The 22987-nt window shown below is 39.8% G+C and overlaps 1 protein-coding gene across 1 annotated transcript in view; it reads left to right on the top strand.

The window, feature by feature from the left end:
• SLC16A9 (solute carrier family 16 member 9) overlaps positions 1-21315 on the top strand; it is a 79820-nt gene extending 58505 nt beyond the window's left edge. The window contains exons 3-6 of the mRNA XM_047762310.1: positions 1982-2125; positions 15561-15656; positions 19190-20107; positions 20797-21315. Of these exons, the coding sequence (XP_047618266.1) occupies positions 1982-2125; positions 15561-15656; positions 19190-20107; positions 20797-20984 (1346 nt within the window). The 3' untranslated portion in view covers positions 20985-21315. The remainder of the gene's footprint in view (positions 1-1981; positions 2126-15560; positions 15657-19189; positions 20108-20796) is intronic.
• The last annotated feature ends 1672 nt before the right edge of the window (positions 21316-22987 follow it).

Genomic DNA, 22987 nt, shown 5'->3' with positions numbered 1-22987 from the left:
CCTGGGAATTTCCACATGCCATGGGCATAGCCAAAAAAGAGACTCTGGTATCAGCAAGAATGTTGGACTTGGCATCATTAGGTCTTGGCTGTACCACTTATTATAACAATGAGACTTCAAGTGGACGACACTGTCTCAGCTGAGGTTTCTTAATTTTTTTGTCAGAGTCGAAGATAGGTACAGAAAATGTACATGTCATGAAAGCGTAGTTCAATGAATTTTTTACAAGCCAGATACACCCACATAACAAGCACGTACACATCCAGAAAAAGGATGTTGGCAATACCTGGAAGCTGGACTGTGTTCTTCTAGTTAATAGCTCCTTGCCCCTTCCAAGGATAAGCAGTATCTTGACTTCTGACTGTAGATTAATTTTGCCTGTTTTTGTCCTTTTTTTTTTTTTTTTTATGGCCACGTCCGTGGCATATGGAAGTTCCTGGGCCAGGGATTGAATCTGGGCCATAGCAGTGACCTGTGCCACAGCTGCAGCAACCCTGAATCCTTAATCCACTGTGCTGGGCCAGGAATTGAACCTGTATCCCAGTGCTCCCAAGATGTCACTGGTCCCTGTGCACCACAGCGGAAATTCCTGTACATTTTATGATTGGAACTACACAGCATGATTTTCTGTGTTGTGTCTTTCACTCCACATACATTTGTGAGATATACCCACAGGGCCCTGTGTAGCTGTAAGTCCTTCATTATAATGGCCAAAGATAGTCCATTGTATGAATATGCCAGAATCTACTTATGCCTTTTACATCTGAAGAATATCTTGGCTGGCTACTGTAACTAGTTCTGCTGTGTGACCATTTCCGTATATCGCTTATAATAATTTGTACCTCGAAAGGTTGTGGTCAACTCAAGATATTTCTCTCTGCTTTCTTCCTTTTTTTTTTTTTTCCCTTTTTATAGCCACACCTGTGGCATATGAAAGTTCCTGGGTTAGGGCTCGAATCAGGCCAGGGATCGAACCCACATCCTCACAGACACTGTGTCTGGTTCTTAACCAGCTGAGCCATAATGGGAATGCCTCTCTTTGCTTTCAAATGTTGGGCTCTGTTTTCTACCATGGCCTTGGACAACTTCTCTGAGCTTCATTTTCCTTCCATGAAAGAATTTCACTACCCTTTAAATCCCATGGGTAGAACTTGTCCAGATAATGGTCTCTTTTGCTTATCAGTCAACAGTGTACTTCCTCCCCACAGTTCCAGGTTACATGTGGGATGCAGGACAGTGATACTGACATTCAGGCCTGGGTGGGTGGGGTGCAGGCACTGGCCGCACCTGCCGGAATATTCTTTAGGAAGGGAGCAATCACCTCTCCCCTCACTTCATCCTGCTATAGGGTTGCTCTTGATTGCATGTAGTGCATTATCAAGGTTATGCTTATCATCCATTCTGTGACTGGCCTGGTACTGGATTAGAGCTCTGAGTAGAAGCGATGTATGGCACATATGGGAGGAGGAAGTCCTCAGAAGAGTGTGAGGGTTAAGAGGACGGGTTCCAGAATCAGACTGCTGGGTTGCTACTTCTTCAGTGCTACTTGGGAGAGACTGCTGCTGTAACGCTCACTGCCAAATTGAATAAAGTCTGACTCCAGAACCCCAATTTCTTTTTTTTTTTTTCTTAGGGCCACACCCACGACATATGGAAGTTCCCAGGCTAGGAGTTGAATTGGAGCCGTAGATGCCAGCCTATGCCACAGCCACAGCAACACAGGATCTGAGCTGCCTCTGTGACCTATACCACAGCTCATGGCAATGCTGGATCCTTAACCCACTGAGCAAGGCCAGGGATCAAACCCACATCCTCATAGATATTAGTTGGGTTCTTAACTCGGCTGAGCTACAATGGGAACTCCCTATCATTGTTATTTTATAACGGAAAGAATCACTTTAAACTTATGATGGGATGAATAATTTGCATTGTGGAGAGGAGGTTATTGTTAAATAAGTGAAGTTTTCATGTATGATTTTAGGTCCTGTCTGCAGCCTATGTGTCTCATCTTTTGGAGCAAGAGCCGTGACGATCTTCAGTGGCTTCATGGTAGCAGGAGGCCTCATGTTGAGCAGTTTTGCCCCCAATATCTACTTTCTGTTTTTTTCCTACGGCATTGTTGTAGGTAAGAAACCTGGTCACTGTAACTTTTCTAAGCTTTGAGAGTCAAATATCATTTACCAGTGTGACATTTATTGTTCACTTACTATAAGGAGTGAAAATGTTCAAGGATAATTCACTTCCAGCAATCATTTCACCAAAAACTGTTGCTTTAGTGAAATGTCTGCCCAGTGAATCAAAATATTTCAAAGGATAAATGTGTCGTATGATGTACATTATGTCTTCTTGCAAGGCACAGCGAGGCTTTTCATTTCAGCACTTGTCTCTCTAGCACAGAAAAAGAAAAGGGGGGCATGAAACTTAGATGTCACTGACACCTGTCACTTGTCACTAATTTAGGAAATGGTCCCTTTCCTATTGGGCTGTTGAGCAGAGCTCTGTTGAATTGTTGGTGCTCTAAACATCCTGCTTTCACAGCATCTGTGCTCAGGGCCCCAATCACAAAGTCATAGCAGAGGTAACAAGTAGATTTTAAAGCACATAATAATAATTACTATTATTCAGCCATAAAAAAGAATGAAATAATACCATTTGCCACAACATGGATGGACCTAGAGATTATCGTCCTAAATGAAGTAAGTCAGACAGAGAAAGTCAAATACCCTATGAGATCATTAAAAAAAACAAAAAACAAAACCGAAATGATTCAAATGAACTTATTTACAAAACAGAAACAGACTCACAGATCTCAAAATCAAACTATGGTTACCAAAGGGGAAATGTTGGGGCAGAGGGAGGTAAATGAGGAGATTGGGATTAACAGATACACACTAAAATAAAATAAGCAACCATCAAGGACCTGCTATATAGCACAGGGAACCCTTTAAGGGAAAAGAATCTGAAAAATGTGTGTGTGTATATATATGTGTATATGCAGACATTTACACACACACACTACATATATAACTGAATCACTTTGCTATACACCTGAAACTAGCACAGCATTGTAAATCAACTATACTCCAATAAACTTTAATTAAAACAGTAATAATATTTATTTATTTATTTTATTTTTTTTGTCTATTTTTGAGGGCCGCACCCATGGCATATGGAGGTTCCCAGACTAGGGGTCTAATTGGAGCTGTTGCCCCTGGCCTACACCACAGCCACAGCAACACCAGATCTGAGCCGCGTCTGTGACCTACAGCACAGCTCATGGCAAAGCCAGATCCTTAACCTACTGAGCAAGTCCAGGGATCAAACCTGCAACCTCATGGTTCCTTGTCAGATTCGTTTCCACTGCACACGACAGGAACTCCCAATTTTTTTTTTTTTTTTTTTGAAAGAAAAGGCATGAGCAAAGAAAACTGAATGAGTGGTAGGGATGTTGATGATGATCTTGATTACAGGAGAGAAAAAGTAGAGGAATCAGGGCCTGAGAACACTGACAATTTGAGGGGGGGATGCTTTTATGAGGTATTGAACTCATTATAGTCAATGTTAATTATTCAGTGTCCCATTATTATGAACTCAATATTCCTAGGGGCTGTTGGTAGGGAATTTTTAAAAGATTCTGGCTTTCAAAATTTCTTCTTAATGTCTGAAAGAACTTGATTTTGTTGACTACCAATATTCCTCTTTTTCATAAGGGACTTGTTCCCCAATAATAAATAATTAAAATAATAGCTACTAATATTAAAGTATGTTCTGTGTGCTAGGTTTGCTTTTTTTTTTTTTTCTTTCAGTCACACCTGTGGCATATGGAAGTTCCCCAGGCCAGGGATTGAATCTAAGCTGCATCTGTGACATATGCCAGTGCTGCGGCAATGCAGAATCCTTAACCCACTGGGTTGGGCAGAACCAGAGACAAGCCTCATCATTAACTCACTGCACCACAGCAGGAACTCTTAAACTCTGCTTTTTATGATCACAGTCAGTCTTCACATGAACCCATTTTACAGAGAGGGAAAGTGAGGCTCAGCAAAGTGATACTACCTACCAAAGCCACATAGCTAGGAGGCTTGGAGTTGCGTCCATTCAGTCTGACACCAGATCCTGACCTCTTTTACATGTTTGTAATTAATTATTTTTAGAAGTCTTTAAGTTTATTTTGAATTTAACTACATACTCTAATACTACTCAAATCATAATCTAAATAAGCAGGTCACTTGTGAGATCTTTGAGAACAGGTTTTATGTTTGATATTTTATATTACCCATTCTCTATAAAGCTTAATACAGTTTAAACCTGTACATGCAAATGTGTTCATCTCTGGTGTAAAATTTGAAAGTATTCAAGGAATAGTCATCTTACATTCTCGTCTAAAATCATGGAAATAAAAATGTCGATATTTGTGCAAGAACATTGAATTATTCCTTTTAGGACAAACTCCTTTTTATATAGCAAAACTGAATCATTATGTCAGTGGTATGATTAGGGCATTTTCTCCAGAACTTTGGACTAAGCATTTAAAATTTCCTGGGGTTCTGCTCCCTCATATGGTTACATATCCAAAGTTGTCACTGACTTAAAAATTGACAAGTGAGTGATAGCATAGTATTTGCATTACCCATAGGTAAAAATTAATTTTTAAAAAGAAAAAAAATAAGTGTACATTGTCTAAGATTTTATATACATTGTCTAAGATTTTATATACATTGTGTTGGAAGCATATCTTAGGGTATATAGAAAGAAAAAGACAAAATTAATTTATTCCCATAACTAAATTTGAAAATTTCTATAGCAATGGAGACCAGGCTGTGAAACTGACTTTGATTTGGCTGATGTTGGAACCTTTCAATAGCTAACTCTGTCCTCCCTTCACCATGAATGATGATCTTCAATTAATTAGATAGGATTTGACATTGGTCTTGATTTACTCTTCTGACTGCTGCACGTGGTGTTGGGCTTATAGGGCTTCCACTGGGCTCTCCCCACTATGGTAACTTTTATTCCACTGGACAAAGAACAATGTAGAAAGAAGGTTGCACAAACTGCCGCATGCATGTGCTCCAGTTAAATATCAGGAAGTGGGAAAATGACTGTAGGATGGGTTCCTGGACTCCATGGACCCACTATGAGACCCTCCTCTAAGGGCAAGTCATGTAAATGTTTCAGGCCCCTAGTTAACACTGCTAGTTCAGGAGTTCCTGTTGTGGCTCAGTGGGTTAAGAACCTGATGTAGTGTCTGTGAGGATGCAGGTTCGATCCCTGGCCTTGCTCAACTGAGTTAAGGATCTGGTGTTGCAACAGTCGTGGTGTAGGCTGCAAATACAGCTCTGTTTCAACCCCTAGCCCAGGAACGTCAATATGCTGCAGATGTGGCCTTAAAAAAAAAAAAAAAAAAAATGCCAGTTCATTTCTTGTGTCCCACAATTCTTAAAAGGCTGTCACTTTTTAGGGTATCACACACTGTCCCTAATGTGTGATACCTAAATAAGTGACTGTGGTTCTCCTTGGGGAAAGATTCAGGGCATTATTATCTGTATGTTTGTCACAGCATTTGTTGCCAGGTCTTTCCTTCTGGAATCATGGCTTCTCCTTCACTTTGGGTCAAAAACACAAGGCTCACATCTGAAGACTGTAGATGACTCTGATTTGGCAACAGGTTCTGAATCCCCATGACTTTGGAGGGAATTGTCAGCTCATGGAGAGCGCATGGGCACTAGGGATCCTTTGATCCTGAGCACGCCCCTCAATCTCCATGAATCATTGTCCCCTTTTCTGTAAAGGCAGACTGAGGAACCTGCCTCATTGAGGTCTTGTGAGGATTAAGTGAAGTCAAGCAAAATAAAAGTAAAAGAGAGTTGCACTGGATTTCACTAATAAAAATCAGTTTAATTTTAACTTCAATAATAAATTTAAAATTTACAGTAATTTTAAATAATTTTTTGAAAAGTCAAGTTTTGGAGTTCCTGTTGTGATTCAGCAGGTTAAGAACCTTACACAGTGTCCATGAGAATGTGGGTTCGACCCTTGGACTCACTCAGTGGGTTAAGGATCTGGTGTTGCTGCAAGCTGCAGTGTAGGTCACAGATGCAGCTCAGATCCTATGTTGCCATGGCTGTGGTGTAGGCCAGCAGCTGCAGCTCTGATTTGACCCCTAGCCCAGGAACTTGCATATGCCACCAGTGTGGCTGTAAAAAGAAAAAAATATATAAAAATATAAGTTTTTATTTCAATAATTAAAAATTGTTCACTGTGGTCATTGTTGGGCCCCAGCGAGCTATTCCTTGCTGGGAGGTTATTAACACATATTATCATGGCTGACTTCTTTGCGGTTTTGTTTCATCAATAGGCTTAGAGTCTAGGGCTCATGGAATATTTGTGGGGTAGATGAATAGGATAATAATGAACAATGACACTCCCATTCTGTTACCAATTGAAGCAGGCTATCCAGTTGAAAAGGAAGTGACAGGAAATTGTTACACAGTCTAAGCTCATTCTCCCTTCTGTATTATGAGTTCCTTAGGAAAAAAATCAAGAAAGATTCAGTCTAATGATAACATATATTGAGCACCAACTCTGTGCAGAATTCCAAGCATTTTCATTTCTCTCAAATGAACAAGATGGTCCCTTAAGATAAACAGCATGGCATCAGGAACAAGCACAGGCAGGCTCCGGGGTTCGACCGTGTGGGTTAATTTTATTTTACCCACTTGCCAGCCAAGGACTGCAGACAAGTTACTTACGTACTGTTTTCTCTCTCTCCTTTTTTTTTTTTTTTGGTCTTTTTTATGGCTGCACTCACAGCATGTGGAAGTTCCCAGGCCGAATCTGAGCTGCAGCTATCGGCCCTCCACCACAGTCACAGCAACACTAGATTCAGGCGGTGCCTGTGACCTATACCACAGCTCATGGCAATGCCGGATCCTTAACCCACTGAGTGAGGCCAGGGATCAACCCCCACATCCTCATGGTTACTAGTCAGGTTCTTAACCCACTGAGTCACAATGAGAACTCCTGTTTTCTCATTTTTTAAACTGAGCATAATAATGGTATCCACCTTATAGGGTTTTGTGAATTAACGAGTTAATGCAACAAACATTAGCTAGCATAACCATCATTATCAGTTTTGTGACCTTGGAAAATTATTCCACCTCTCTGAGCTTCCATTTGTATTTCTTAGGAAATGAGACTAATATGACTTCACAGAAATATTGTGACTATTCATGATATAATGTCTATAGCAAGGCACACAAGTGTTTAATACATATTAGGCCTTCCCCTAATTCCTTTCTGACCTCTTGGTTCAGGACCACAGCAGCAGTATTTTTGCAACTTCAGAAGCTCTATTTTTTTTTTTGTCTTTTCGCCTTTTCTAGGGATGCACTTGCAGCATATGGAGGTTCCCAGGCTAGGGGTCTAATCGGAGCTATAGCTGCCAGCCTACTCTAGAGCCACAGCAACGTGGGATCCCAGCAGCGTCTGCAACCTACACCACAGCTCATGGCAACACCGAATGCTTAACCCACTGAGCATGGCCAGGGATTGAACCTGCAACCTCATGGTTCCTAGTCGGATTCATTAACCACTGAGCCACGACGGAAACTCCCAGAAGCTCTATTGAGTCAGAAATATTTTTATAACAGGTTAAGTAACATGTAAAAATAAGTGAAAGCTATATAATATGTTTATAATATAAAACATCAAAAAGAATACTTAAGTGTATTAATTGGAATAATTCTCTGTTACTCTTTTTAAAAAAATATCATTTTGGAAATACGATGTTATCTTGTTTGGTTTTTGTAGCTAAAACAAAAAATGACAGCTTACTAGTTTTCGAGTGATTGTCTGTCATTCTGCCAAACCTGGTCATTCAGGCTCCTATTTTCTCGATAACTTTACTAAATCAGGCAAAAGAAAAGTGTGGTGGGAGAGGGGAAGGTTCAGGGAGCGGGGGTGCAGGAAATAGGTCCTTAATGAATTGCTCAAGCTTCTTCCCAATTATTTTTTTTTGCTTCTCTGAAAACCACAACTCAAAATCAATTTCAGATCATATTGTTGTTTCGCTACCTGATTACTCTTTTCTTTTTTCTTTTTCACCCGCCCTGTGTGGCATATGGAAGTTCCCAGGCCAGGGATTGAATCTGAGCTGAGTGGTGACCTATGCAGCAGCTGCATCCATGCTGGATCCTTAACCCACTGTGCCAGGCTAAGGCTCAAACCCAAGCCTCTGCAGTGACCCAAGCCACTGCAGTCAGATTCTTAACCCCCCCGTGCCACAGTGGAAACTCTTGATTACTGTTTTCTTAATAGTCTTTTAATAGTCCTTCCTTGACTTGGGAAAAAATCAATTTTCTTCCTTCATTTTCTTGGTAATAGCTGCATAGTCCATTGAGCTTGATGAGGGCATAACCCACATTCATGGACAATCCAATTCTCCTAATCTAGTAAAGGCCAGTTAGGTAAAGATCCTTTTCTGGGTATTCTGGATATTCGGTTTAGCAGTTAGAATTTTATAAGCCCTTTTTTGTTTGTTGTTAATGGTTATGCTGTTCAAGATCGTCTTTTGTCTTTCATGGATGTTCAGATGTAAGAACTATGATTTTCTAATTAGTTTGAGGCTCTAGCTATATAATGCCTTAATACTCAGGTGAAAAGTGAAAAAATATCACTTCAGCAGCTTTTTTTTAATACTTTGTTATATTCTAAGCACAGATAATAAAGTCTTTTACACTTTTTATGTCTCTTAAACTTTACAACTATCTTGAGATAAGATGATCTTCAGGAAACCAAAAGTCACATGGCCAGTAGGTAGTAGCATTGGAATTTGAATCCATTGCTTACCTGATTCCAAGCCTGTGCTCTTGACCAGTTGATGTCATATTCAGGGTATACTCATGCTAAGCATGTAGAATTAGTGCTTCTGTAAAGCCATGTCAGTCAAAAAGCTAGCCAGTTGCTTAAACTTTCAAACTTTTCCCTTGCAGATGTTTTAGCCTAGAAACATGAACAGTAACTTCATGTGTATATCCTAAACTTATTTATCTTTGTCATCATCCAAAGTTACCTTCTCACAATTTCATTTCTAGCAGTAGATTATTTCTAGAGTACCATATGCAATTGCCTATAACCTTTGGTCAAGGTGATAAATCATCCTGGCTCAGCTATTCTCAGAGGTGCTCAAATACTTATTTCAGAACAGAGAGACGGAGAATTCTCCCAAATGACCAAGAGGCAGGTCCCCAACACAGCGACCAGCTGTCCTGGTTTGTTTGTCCAGTACTAAGGGGTTTTCTAGGCTATAAGACTTCTGGTAACCAAACCAAGAAGGTCCTGGGTGTTACGCCTAACCCCCATTTTACACATAAAGTCTGGGTTCTGTGACTTTACCCTCGTCACTTTTTAAGACTGCTGTATTAGAATGCACTATTACTAAATAGTTCCCGCTCAGAGAAATAGTACTGCAGGGGAGTTCCTGCTGTGGTGCAGTGGGTTAAGAATCTGACTGCAGTGAGTCGGGTCGCTGTCAAGGTGCAGGTTTGATCCTCAGCCCAGTGCAGTGGGTTAAAGGACCTGGTATTGCTGCAGCTGTAGTGTAGGTCACAGCTGTGGCTTGGATATAGTCTCCCACCTGGGAATTTCCATATGCTATGGATGTGGTGATAAAAATTAAAGAATAATAATCATAGTAAGGCAGGGAGAAAATTTCATATATAAATGTAGGGGCTTGATAGGTATCTGCTTAGTTACACACAAGAATATATATATAATGAAAGAATATTTTAAAATAATAACAATTTTCAAAATATGTACATGATTGCCAGTGTTTTATTGCTTGTCCCCCTAAAATAAATCAAAATTCCATTTTGTGTGACTTTATCTATATGCAGATTCCTTAGAGATACTTGCTTCATGTATTCTGAAATTGATGCATTTTATAATATTAGAGTGTTTTACATCAGTTTTTTTTTTAATATCTCTCATCAGCCTAATTGATTTCGGTATTTTTAGTTACAGATAAGGATTGAGAAAAAAATGAGGAAATAAGGCAGTTTAGTGAGATTTGCCCAAAGCATCATAATCATATAATGCATACAAGTTTTAAGTTTTTTTTTTTTTTTTTTTTTGCTTCTTAGGGCCACACCCACAGCACATGGAGGTTCCCAGACTAGGGGTTGAATCCGGCAGGATCTGAGCCTCATCTGCACCCTGCACCACAGCTCATGGCAATGCTGGATCTTTAACCCACTCAACGAGGCCAGGGATCAAACCTCGCAACCTCATGGTTACTAGTCAGATTTGTTTCTGCTGTGCCGCAATGGGAACTCCACAAGTTGTAAATTAGTTGTATCTTTTTTTCAAACCAAAGAATTCTAATTCTGTATTTGTAATGATGCTATTCTATTGCATGAGTTGTTGTGAAAAAAACTTTAATATATTTTTCAGCTAAGATTGAATTTCTGGGCTAAGTTAAAAAAATCAGCATCATTTAATTGGAAAGCAGACATAAAGATATTATTTTTTAAAATACATATGTTTACACACATATAAGCATATACATTGTTTGTGTTATGTGAAAGAGAAAATGAGACATATGGAGGAAGAGAAAAATGCAAGAGTAACAGCCAAATTAAGAATAGATAGCAATGGAGTTAAGGATCTGATGTTGCTGCAGCTGGAGTGTAGGTTACAGCTCTGTCTTGGATTCAGTCCCTGGGAACGTCCATATGCCGTGGGTATGCCCAAAAAAGAGAACAAACAAAAAAGAATAGATAGCAATGGTTGAAATTAGCCAGTGTGACTTAAAATTGGGCAACTTAAGTGGGATTTATGGGGAAAAGTAGAATTACTTTAACACTCTGTACCAGGCCCAGACCTTGAACTGGGGTACTCAGATGCATAAGGCACACATAGCCTGCCCACAGCTGGCTCATTGTCTAGTTAGGGGAAGAGATGTGTAAATATGTAACTTGTAATACTGTGAAATAAGTGCAATCATAAAACAAAAGCAACATTCAGTGCAGACATAGTATATAGCATGTATGTCGGGGAGAGGGGTTCTGAGGACGGCTTCCTGCAAGAATTGGTGCTTGAGCTGTGTCTTGAAGGGCAGGTGGGATGTGATGAGGTGGACACAGGTTGAAAAAGTGGTGAGGGTGGTGGGAGAAAGACATTCCAGGAGCTCAAATACTCAGAGGTTAAGATACAATGGGTAATAGAACAGGGGTCTTTTTAAAAAGTTTTTGTCCTTTTAGGGTTGCACCTGTAGAATGGAGGTGCCCAGGCTAGGGATTGAAACAGAGCTGTAGCTGCCGGCCTCTACCACATCCACAGCAACTCGGGATCCGAGCCACATCCGTGACCTATGCCACAGCTCACAGCAACTTGGGACCCTTAACCCACTGAGCAAGGCCAGGGATCAAACCTGCATCCTCATGGTTCCTAGTCGGATTCATTTCTGCTGAGCCACAACGGGAACTCCCAGAACAGGTCTTTTTATGGGTCTTTGTTTAAAGAATGCACGTCCTGAGGGGACTTGCTAATATGTCAAAGCATGGCTTGCAGCAGAGGCCCAGTGATAAAGGGTTTACATGGATGTTATTGCAGGAGAGTGATGTAATAACTGTGTGAAAGTCAGGAAGAGGATAGATGGGTGGGAAAAGCACTGGAGACTGAGACAGTGATGAGAAAAGATGAGGAGGTGAATCGAGGCAGTGGCAGTTCAGAGAGGGGTGGGGGCGTTGATGATTTAGGCGGTAGATGTGATAAAGAGTGGGATGTCTGGTCTGATGGGAGGAGATGAGAATAAAGAGATCTCTATGGTCTCACCTAGAGGTTTGTGAAATGAAATGTAAGGTATGGGGGGAAATGTTAGAACAGGTAAATATGTTTAGTTTCATTTATTTAAGTATAGGAAGACAGTTTTTTTTTTTTTTTAAATTTTATGGCCACGCCCAATGCACGGGAAGTTCCCTGGCCAGGGGTTGAATCTGAGCCACAGCTGCAACCTACACTGCAGCTGTGGCAATGCCATATCCTTTAACCCACTTTGCCAGGCTTGGGGTTGAACCCTCACCTCTGTAGGGAACTGAGCTACTGCAGTCAGATTCTTAAGCCACTGCATCACCATGGGAACTTCAAGGAAAGCAATTATATTTTACTATTGCTTATGCTTGGAGTTGTTAGTAGTATAAGTAGTTTACAAATTATTATTCTTATACTAGAGGTTGATGCTAAAATTTTTTTCACTGAGAGGAGTCTGATCAAAAATGATAGAGACCACAGAAAGTTTTAAGGTAGTAGTTTCCAAACTTTATATATATTCTTGGAACCCTCTTTTATTTAGGACCCCAAGGAACTTTTAAATATGTGGATTATACTTATTTATGCTTATTCTGTTAAAATTCCCTATATTAGAAGCTGAGAAATTTGAAAACATGTGTTTAGTAATTTAGTGAAAGATAGTAATAACAAACCCAGTACATACTTATGGAAAACGTACTTATGGAAAACAAATCTGTCTTTCAAAACAAAACAAAATTTAGTGAGAAGAATGGTAATTCTTCCCACGCATTGGGTGCGGCCATCAAAAAAAATTTTTTTTTTTTAGAAACTTTTATATTTTTGCAAATCTCTTTAATGTCTGGCTTCATAGAATATATCTGGGTTCTCATGTCTGTTCTGTACTCAGTCTGTTGCAATATGTATTTTTGGTTGATATGTATGAAGGAAATCTAGTCTCACACAAAGATGTAGTTGGAAAATGGAAGAGTTTTTAACAGTCTTTTCAGGTAATTGAAGATTCTCTTCTTTGATACTATCCCAAAACTTGATATATGATAGTTTCCTAAGGGTTAATTGCAATCTGGAACCTGAAAATCACATCAGTATACTTGTGCTCTATAATATTAAATCAATTTGTTTATTCTGTACTTGGAATCGATGTGCATTCACGTCTGATTTTGTAACATCATGAAGTGGTTATGTGAAAAATATTGGTTCTCTGAGCTATGCAAGAGTTTAAAATGTTGACACATTTTAATTAAAGGACAGCTGAAAAATTGCTTTGGTTATTAGTATCACCAATAGGCTCTTCAGAAAATCTTTTGTGTTGGTTGGGAAGCAGTCAAGTCATTATATGGATACAAGTTTCCAAAAATTCTGATTTTTTTGCTGAAAGGCTTGAATTTTATCATTGGTAACAGTTATTATCAGTTATTTGCCTTTTTGGTTTGTTTTCAAGAAAATGTCTACCCAACAGTCAAGGCTGGGTAACCACAGTTCCTCAGACATTCTTTCAAATACTTAGTGTTACTGGAAAAAGTAGCTATGTTAGCTGGCAGGTGCTAAAACAATTACCCAAGTGCTTTTTCTCGCAACAATTGTAATTCACATGAAGGGTTTTGTTGTTGTTGTTGTTGTTTTTAAAATGTATTTGTTTTTACTCTGAGTGGTGATGAAACATAAGGTACAAAGTTGGATATCAATACCTTGATTTGTTCTAAGTCTTTGCAGATTTACTCACCATTTCTTTTGTACCAATAGCATAGATGTGAACACAGTGGGGAAAAAAAAAAACCAGAGAACATTTCAGTATAGCTATAAAAATAATTTTGATTTCATGGACTTCATGAAAGACCTGAGGACTGTCTCTTTAATAACTGATGGTTCAAAGTCATCCTAATACCGATGTGGGAAAGTGTCATGCCACCTTCTGCTTTTTGAAAAATTTAGAGAAAAAGCATTTAAAATTTCTGCTACATTAAAAGAAAAAAAAAGTGAAATGATCTTATTTGAAACCCATGGCCTTGAAATAATTTTTAAGAAATCTTCTTTCTTTTTCGTTCAATATAAAATGTTTAAAAGTTACTGTTTTAAACTTTTATGGCATTGGCCTTTAGTAATCAGAAATATCTTTTTTCTCTTGTCTCTAATGCCTAACATTTGAAAGAGCCTTGACAGACAAATTACATAAAAGTCAATCCAGTCCCTCTCCAAAGGCTTTCTGAAATGTAGTTTTAGTTAAAGGTGACATTTTTTGGCTTTATAAAATTGCTCATTCAGGAACAGGTCTTATTTCGTTGTAGTATCCTATATATAATAGTGGTAAATGTGTGAATAAGTCCAATTCATGGTTCAGTTAATACGATAGTGTCTCTTCCCTTCAATCATACAAAAGGGTGGCACATTTTAAAAGGTTTGTTTAAAGTGTAATTATTTTAATCTATCTCATTTTGTTAAGAAGACTTTTTATGCAAACACAGATGAGTCCTAGTTGTTTTAAGCACCAATTTCCTAAAATGTTTATGCAGTGTGTTTGTTAAACTCATGTATTCTTTCTAATCATAGTCCAGGTAACAATTGAAAGTAATGAAAATGATCTTAATAACTCACCTTATGGGCCGTGGTTAAAATTAATTTTTAGACTATGGCATTTGTGTTTGTAGAGTGATTCCCAAGAACAAATGATGTTGCAGAAAAAAGACAAAGTGTTATGAATTAGAAGCCAGAGGAAATTTTTATGTAAAACATAACTGGGGTTATTAGGTACTTAATAGGGAGAAAAAGATTAAGCTAGCAAACGAGAGCCTTAAATATTGCCCTGGGGTCTCAAGAAAGGGATATTTAGTTGTAAGTTATTTTTTATTTTAATTGTAAAACAATTTCAGGGAGTTCCCATGTGGCACAGCAGGTTAAGGATTTGGCATTGTCATTACAGTGGCTTGGGTCCCTGCTGTGGCATGGGTTTGATCCCTGGCTTGGGGACTTACACATGCCATGGGCATGGCCAAAAAAGTTTTCAAATTTCCAGAAAAGCAGAGACTGGTATATTAAGCAACCATACGGTCACCACTTAAATTTAACCATTTTTAATACTTTATTCTATTTTTCTTTCTCTCTCTTTCTCTCTCTCTTTTTTATTTTTTGCAAAGAATTTTAAACTAAATACATGACATTATACTCCTAAATAAGGTAGTTTGCATTTCTAAAAGATAAAAACTTACAAATATACATTTTATGATGATGGGGTTATCTGAGAGCCCCAGAGGACCTGCCTGAGGGCCTTTGTTTTGCAGACTGGCATGTGTAAGCTAAGAAGTCTAGCAAAATAACTTGGGATGACAAGGGGATTTTATAAAATTGTTTAGAGGACTTATAGGAGGCAGAACAGCTGAAGGTAAGGATGTGAAAGAGATTTTAGTGGGCAGGTTTGATTCAGTTTTACTATTTGGTATATCATTTAACCATTTTTTTTCTATCTCCCAATTACGTCTTAATTTAAATTTGTATTATTCATTCATGTTCTAGAAATGGGATTATATATTTGACTTGACCCTGACCTTAGGGTAGATGTAGAGTGAAAACAAGCTGCCCCAATATGTCCATTGCATTGTACAACCAATATCAGAGGGATCTAGGAATCCACTTTGGAAGAGTTTTAGCCATTCAGTAACAGAATGCCCTATTTGAGTTATTTAATTACTCCTTTTTTTTTTTTTTGCATTGAAGTAATAGAGTCTGTTTTAATTTATGCATTGTCTTCTTATGTTTAGGTCTCGGATGTGGTTTATTATACACTGCAACAGTGACCATTACGTGCCAGTATTTCGACAGCCGCCGTGGCCTTGCACTTGGCCTGATTTCAACAGGTACATTTGCAATATAAGTATAGCATTGCCACTATTCAGCCTTCTAATGAAAGATAAAGGTTACCAAGCACAGATGTGTTTAACCAGCCACTCCCCAGCTACCACTCAGGAAAATAGTTTTTTTTTTTAACTCTAATCCTGGAAGGAAATTTTTATTTTCCACTCTAACTATAGGCAGAGCTTAAATAAAAATCCCTAAAGAGTTCCTGCTGTGGCTTAGCAGGTTAAGAACCTGATTAGTATCCATAAGGATGCGGGTTTGATCCCTGACCCTGATCAGTGGGTTAAGGATCCACTGTTGCTGTGAACTGTGGTGTAGGTCACAGACACAGCTCAGATCCCATGTTGCTGTGGCTGTGGTGTAGGCTGGCAGCTGCAGCTCTGATTCAGTTTCTAGCCTGGGAACTTCCATATGCTATGGTTACAGCTCCCAAGAGAAAAAAAATCCCTAAGATTCATAAATAAAAAATAAGGGAGATTAGCTGTCCAATATAATACAGGAAAAGAAAGCTTATGGGTCCAGTAAATGAGACACATGGTGGTGAGAACATGCTGGTGCTAAAAAAAAGCAGAGAAGCACTTAAGAAAAGCACCTGAGGGAGTTCCTGCCACGGAGCAGTGGGTTAAGAATCTGACTACAGTGCAGAGACATGGGTATAATCTCTGGCCTGATGCAATGGGTTAAAGGATCTGGCATTGCCATTTGGATTCAATCCCTGGCCCAGGTACTTCCATATGCCATGGGTGCAGTCATTAAAAAAAATAGTAATAATAAAATAAAGAACCTGATCCCTGAGAAAGATAGAAGAAATGGAAGGAAAATGGGGACTCTTGAGGCCACTGTCAGGGAGACTGAAGCTGGCTGACACCTCTCCATCTCCATTTATTATGAAATTTACAGTTTTTCTAAAGTACAATTTGTGAGTACATCGCACTAGCCTATGTGCATATCCAAATGACAGACTGTTTACTCTTGATATTCCTTTAATAATCAAGAGATGATCACTTGGAGGGGGGCAGCGCAAGTATAAAAGCCTTTCTGGACTTCCCCTGATATTTGAACGTGGTGTTTTACTTTTCAGCTGGATTTTTTTCAAAGCTCTGTAGGAAACATCAGAATTTCTGTGGCCAATGTTTTACGAGTTTGCTTAGGACTTAAGATTGCCACGCTAACTAGAAGTTGGAAGTTTACATGCTGCTTGTTCATGGGGTGGCTATTCCGTGGAGGTCAGATTTTCATATGTTGAGTTACTTCTATCGTCTCTCTGGCCACAGGATCCAAATTAATGTTTTGTCTTTGAGGCCAACACAGGGTAACAAAGTGATTCTAGATCAAACTAAATCAAGCTGGATATATACCCAAGGGGTGGTTTAAGGAAGCATTTCCAGGTGAGACATGTGTCTAGGAGGCAACACGGCCTGAGTCTGAGGACATGACTAAGGAAGAATTGGGAGAAGAAATAGAAAAACAAAAGATGAAGACTGGAAAGCAGTCTAAAGAGCCTGACAGTATCTCCCTCAAGTGTGAGAGGGAGTGTGAGAGCCTGCCTGGCAGCTTAAAAGATAATAGCTCTTACCTATACTATATATAGTGTGTATATAGTATAGTGGATATGTAGTATAGTATTACAGTGTATATATAGTATAGTATAGTGTGCATATATAGCACACATACTATATGTAGTATGTATAGTATGTATAGTATAGTATATATAGTGTGTGTGTATATATATACACACACTATAATATATATAGTATACATATATTTTATGGCTACATGCATGGCATATGGAAGTTCTTGGGCTAGGGACTGAATCCAAGCCACAGCTGTGACCTATGTCAGAGTTGCAGCAATGGTAGATCCTTTAACCCACTGTGCTTGGTTGGGGATAGAACCTCCACAACCACCTGAGCTGCTGCAGTTGGGTTCTTAACCCACCATATCACAGCGGGAACTCTCCTATACTACCTATTTTGTGGAGGCACTATAACATAGTGACAAGCCTAGCCCCTGGAGCCAGACCCCCTGGTTTTGAATCCCATCTTATGTCTGAATCCCTAGCTGTCTGGTGATGGACAAGTTACTGAACTGTTCTGTGAAATTAACTGTTTAAGTTAAAGCCTCAGTCTTCTGAACTGTAATAAGAGGATAATAATGGTACCCATCCCATTGGGTTTTTGGAAATATTAAAGGACCATATGGGTAAACAGCACATCACGAGGGCCCTAAAAGTAATAACCATTATAATCAGGACCTAGGTTTCCCTTAACACCCAGATTCATTTGTGAGGAAGATGTGGGAAATTGAACACTGAAAGAGCTTCTCTGGCTTTCACTCAGTCTAAAGAGGAGGGCATAGGGGCCTGGGGCATGGACCATTGAACAAAAACGGTTTGACTGAGACAATCAAGATTTGGTGGAATCAGGAAGTTTTTAGTTGCAACACAAAGGAAGCTAGCTAAGGCAAAATTAGGAAGAAGCATGAATCCACTGTCTTACATTATTCATACTGCTGTAAAGTACCATAGACTGAGTGGCTTAGGCAACAGAAGTTTATTTCTCATAGTTCTGGAGGCTGGACGTCTGAGGTCAGGATGTCAAGGTTAGCACGGTTGGGTTCTGGTGAGAGCCCCCTTCTAGGTTACAGACTGCCGTCTTCTCCCTTTGTCCTCACGGGGCAGAAAGGGAGGAGGCTCCCTGGGGTTTCTTCTAAGGGCACTAGTTCCATTCAGGAGGGCTCTGCCCTATGATGTAATCACCCAAAGGCCACGCCCCCAATGCCATCATGCTTGGGGTTAAGTTTTCAACTTATGGAATTTTTTTGGTTTGTTTGTTTTGCTTTTAGGGCCACATTTGTGGCATATGGAGGTTCCCAGGCTAGGGGATGAATCAGAGCTGCATCTGCTGTCCTATACCACAGCCATAGCAACTCAGGATCCCAGCCAAGTCTGCAACCTATTCCACAGCTCATGGCAATGCCAGATCCTTAACCCACTGAGCAAGGCCAGGCATTGAACATGTGTCCTCATTTGTTATTTTGTAAGAATTTTTGCTGGGTTTTACCCCTAAGCTTGGCATCCTGTTGGGGTTCTGAGGCATTTTGGTATGGACCATTTAAAAAGTATGACTGACCTATTTAGACTATTTTTTTTAAAAAAAATCTCTTTAAGGCCACACCTGAGGCATATGGAGGTTCCCAGGCTAGGGGTCAATTCAGAGGTACAGCCACCAGCCTACACCACAGCCATAGAAACACCAGATCCAAGCTGCGTCTTCTACCTACACCACACACAGCTCACGGCAATGCCAGATCCTTAACCCACTGAGCAAGGCCAGGGATCAAACCTGCATCCTCATGGATACTAGTCAGGCTCGTTACCACTGAGCCACTATGAGAACTCCACTGTAGTGATTTTAATATGAAGGCACACATGAATATCAGTGTAAAAAGGAAATCAAATTGTAAGACTAATAATGCTTGTCCCAAGAGCCCCAAATTATAAGAGATTAAACAGTTCCCATTTCCTTTCTAGGTTCAAGTGTTGGACTTTTTATATATGCTGCTCTGCAGAGGCTGCTGATTGATTTATATGGACTGGATGGATGCCTGCTGATTGTGGGTGCTTTAGCTTTAAACATACTAGCCTGTGGCAGTCTGATGAGACCCCTCCAGTCCTCTGATTGCCCTTTGCCTGAAAAAACAGCTCTGGAAAATATACCAGATAGATACTCAATTTATAAAGAAAAAGAAAAGAACCTGGAAGAAAACATAAACATTCTTGAAAAGAGCTACTGTGGTGAGGAAACATGTAAGAGCACTTTAGCCAATGGTGACTGGAAATCGGACAGTCTCCTTCATCAAAACCCAACAACAGCAGCACACACAAAAGAAACTGAAACGTACAAAAAGAAAGTAGCAGAACGGACATATTTTTGCAAACAGCTTGCCAAGAGGAAATGGCAGCTATATAAAAACTACTGTGGAGAAACTGTGGCTCTTTTTAAAAACAAAGTATTTTCAGCCCTCTTCATTGCCATCTTTCTTTTCGACATTGGAGGGTTTCCGCCTTCATTACTCATGGAAGATGTAGCAAGAAGTTCAAATGTGAAAGAAGAAGAGTTTCTGATGCCTCTTATTTCCATTATCGGCATCATGACAGCAGTTGGTAAACTCCTTTTAGGAATACTGGCTGACTTCAAGTGGATTAATACCTTATATCTTTATGTAGCTACCTTAATAATCATGAGCCTAGCCTTGTGTGCAATTCCATTTGCCAAAAGTTACGTCACATTGGCATTACTTTCTGGGATCCTAGGGTTTCTTACTGGTAATTGGTCCATCTTTCCATATGTGACCACGAAGACTGTGGGAATTGAAAAATTAGCTCATGCCTATGGGATATTAATGTTCTTTGCTGGACTTGGAAATAGCCTTGGACCACCAATTGTTGGTAAGATGTTTATCTTAAAGTCAACCTTTTTTTTTTTTGTCTTTTTACCTTTTCTAGAGCTGCACCTGCAGCATATGGAGGTTCCCAGGCTAGGGGTCTAATCAGAGCTGTAGCTGCCGGATTGCGCCACAGCCACAGCAACGCCGGATGCGAGCTGTGTCTGTGACTTACACCACAGCTCACGGCAATGCTGGATCCTTAACCCACTGAGCAAGGCCAGGGTTTGAACCCACTACCTCATGGTTCCTAGTTGGATTCGTTAACCACTGTGCCACAACAGGAACTCCTAAAGTCAACCCGTTTTGCTATTCTTTTTAACATCTCTGGGTATAGAAATTCAGACTGTAATGACAGCCAGATTTATACAAAATAAATCTTCAAGGGGTGTCTTATGGCCATGATTTATTCAAAATCGCTTTGATGGAGTTGGAAAAGCCAGTATACTTGCTCAAGAATTTGTGTTCACTCCTCACTGAGGAGAAACCCCAAATGCCTGCTTATTCTGGTCTAACATTGGACCAGAATGTCTGGTCTGAGACATTCTCCTCTTCTAATTCCCAGTGGGCCACTCTGGGAGCAGATTGGGTGAAATATATCCTAATCTGAACTGCATATAAATTGACAAAATTAGAGTATTTACACTCATACTATGTCAGTCAAATTCACTGTTTTCTTCCTCTTTTTTTCAGGTTGGTTTTATGACTGGACCCAGACCTATGACATTGCATTTTATTTTAGTGGCTTCTGCGTCCTGCTGGGAGGTCTTATTTTGCTGCTGGCAGCCTTGCCTTCCTGTGATACATGCAAGAAGCAACTCCCCAAGCCGGCTCCCACAACCTTTTTGTACAAAGTTGCCTCTAATTCCTCTAATGTTTAGAGGAATATTGGAAGGCACTCAAGACTGTTTTTTCATAGCAAAATTTCACTGTGGCTGATTTGAATGAACTTTTCTTTTTATATATCCTATTTTCTATGTACTGTATATGTAGCCTCTATCTCCTGTATTATTTTTTTCTCTTTTTCCAAAAAGTGGGACTATTCTGTTTTGCTATTATTATTCATGAGTTCTTGACATTGTGAAAATTTTGGCCAGCCTCAGAAGTCTTTCTCTGTGTAAAGAAGTATAATTTCTCTGCAGGCTCCATTTAGTTCCATTTAGGGTAGCCAGAGGGGACTCTTTTTTTATTTTAATCTTTTTAATATTATGGCTGCACCCACAGCAGATAGAAGTTCCTGGGCCAGGGACTGAATCTGAGCTGTGGGTGCAGCAATTCCAGATCCTTAACCCACTGCACTGTGTTGAGGATCAAACCAGTGCCTCAAAGCTACCCGAGCCACTGCTGTCAGATTCTTAATCCGATGCACCACAGCGGCAACTCCAAGACTTTTCTCTTTTAAACCTGTGTGAAGGCTGCTGGGGACTAAATCATTCTCTTCTCTCTGTTAGACTAGTTAGTAAATAGAAGACTTTGAGCCAGCCAGGAAATGAAAGTGGTTGCTAAAATAGCATTAAGGGTTGCAGTGGAACCAACTGATTTTTTTTTTTTTTTTTTTGGCCATGCCTGTGGCACATGGAAGTTCCCTGGATCAGGGATCAAACCTACACCACAGCAGTGACCCGAGCTGCTGCAGTGACAACTCTGGATTCTTAACCCTCTGTGCCCCAAAGGAGCTCCACAAACCAATCATTTTTTAAAAATAATATTATAATGACAGTCACCAGTTTTCATGATTCTGTTTCCCTTGATGAAGCACCACATGTTTGGTGCCTGCTACACATACATCCTTTCAATTCCCAAGGTGTTGCCTGAGATGCAGGCAGTGTCCAAATGGAGGAGTAGTCCCTGTAGCTTTTTTTCATGGTTGGCTGCTGTAACCTCGCTCACTTTTGTTTCCTAGCATCCACTCAGCTGATGTTTCCCAAGAAGTGCTGATTTTACCTGTTTCCAAATTGGAAATGCATATTTAAACCATTCCATTCTGGCAAATGGGAAACAGCCATTTGCTTCAGGCACAGTGGGAATGAATTGCAAGTCCTTGCATGTTTCTCAGTGAAGCGTTTCTTTCCTACTATCAGATTTTACCGCCATCAAGTTTTAATTCAAGGGCAGAACTAAAAAGTGTGTGTGTGTGTGTGCATGTGTGTTATACTCTGAGTCTGTGTGCAACATGGAAAGGGAAAAAGGCAATAAATTGATACCCTCATCGAGGAAGAAAAATCAACATTTAATGAATTGACATTTTTCTAAAGAAATGTTTTTTAAGCTTTGGTATGCACCAGAATCTTCTATAGATCCTTTTAAAAAAGTAGTTGCTTGAGTACCACTAGTAGAGATTTTTAATTATGTAGGTCTAGGCTGTGGTCTAAGCTTTTATAGGCTGCAATGTGCCCATTGAACCCAGGACACAGCTATGAAAGTGCCAAAGTGCCAAGTCCTAATCACCAGACTATCAGGGAATTGCCTAAGCATATATATATATATATACAAACACATATATATGTATATATGCATATATATATGTATATGTATGTATATATACATGTATATATGCATATATATATGTATATGTATGTATATATACGTGTGTGTGCACACGTGTGTGTGTGTGTGTGTGTGTGTGTGTGTGTGTATTGTTGTTGTTGTTGCTGTACCTGTGGCATATGAAAGTTCCTGGGCCAGAGACCGGCCTACACCACAGCCGCGGCAACGCCTGATCCTTAGCCTGCTGTGCCAGGCCAGGGATCAAACCTGCCCCTCAGCAGTGGCCTGAGCCACCTCAGAGACAATGCTGGATCCTTTACTCGCAGTGACACAGTGGGAACTCCCTAAGCATCTATATTTTTAATGAACTCTTCAAATCTGATAGCACAGCCTGAGT

This window comes from Phacochoerus africanus, chromosome 15 (genome assembly GCF_016906955.1).
Source record: "Phacochoerus africanus isolate WHEZ1 chromosome 15, ROS_Pafr_v1, whole genome shotgun sequence".
Lineage (NCBI taxonomy): Eukaryota > Metazoa > Chordata > Mammalia > Artiodactyla > Suidae > Phacochoerus > Phacochoerus africanus.
Note: the sequence above shows the minus strand (reverse complement) of the source record. Positions and strands in the feature narration are given on the sequence as shown.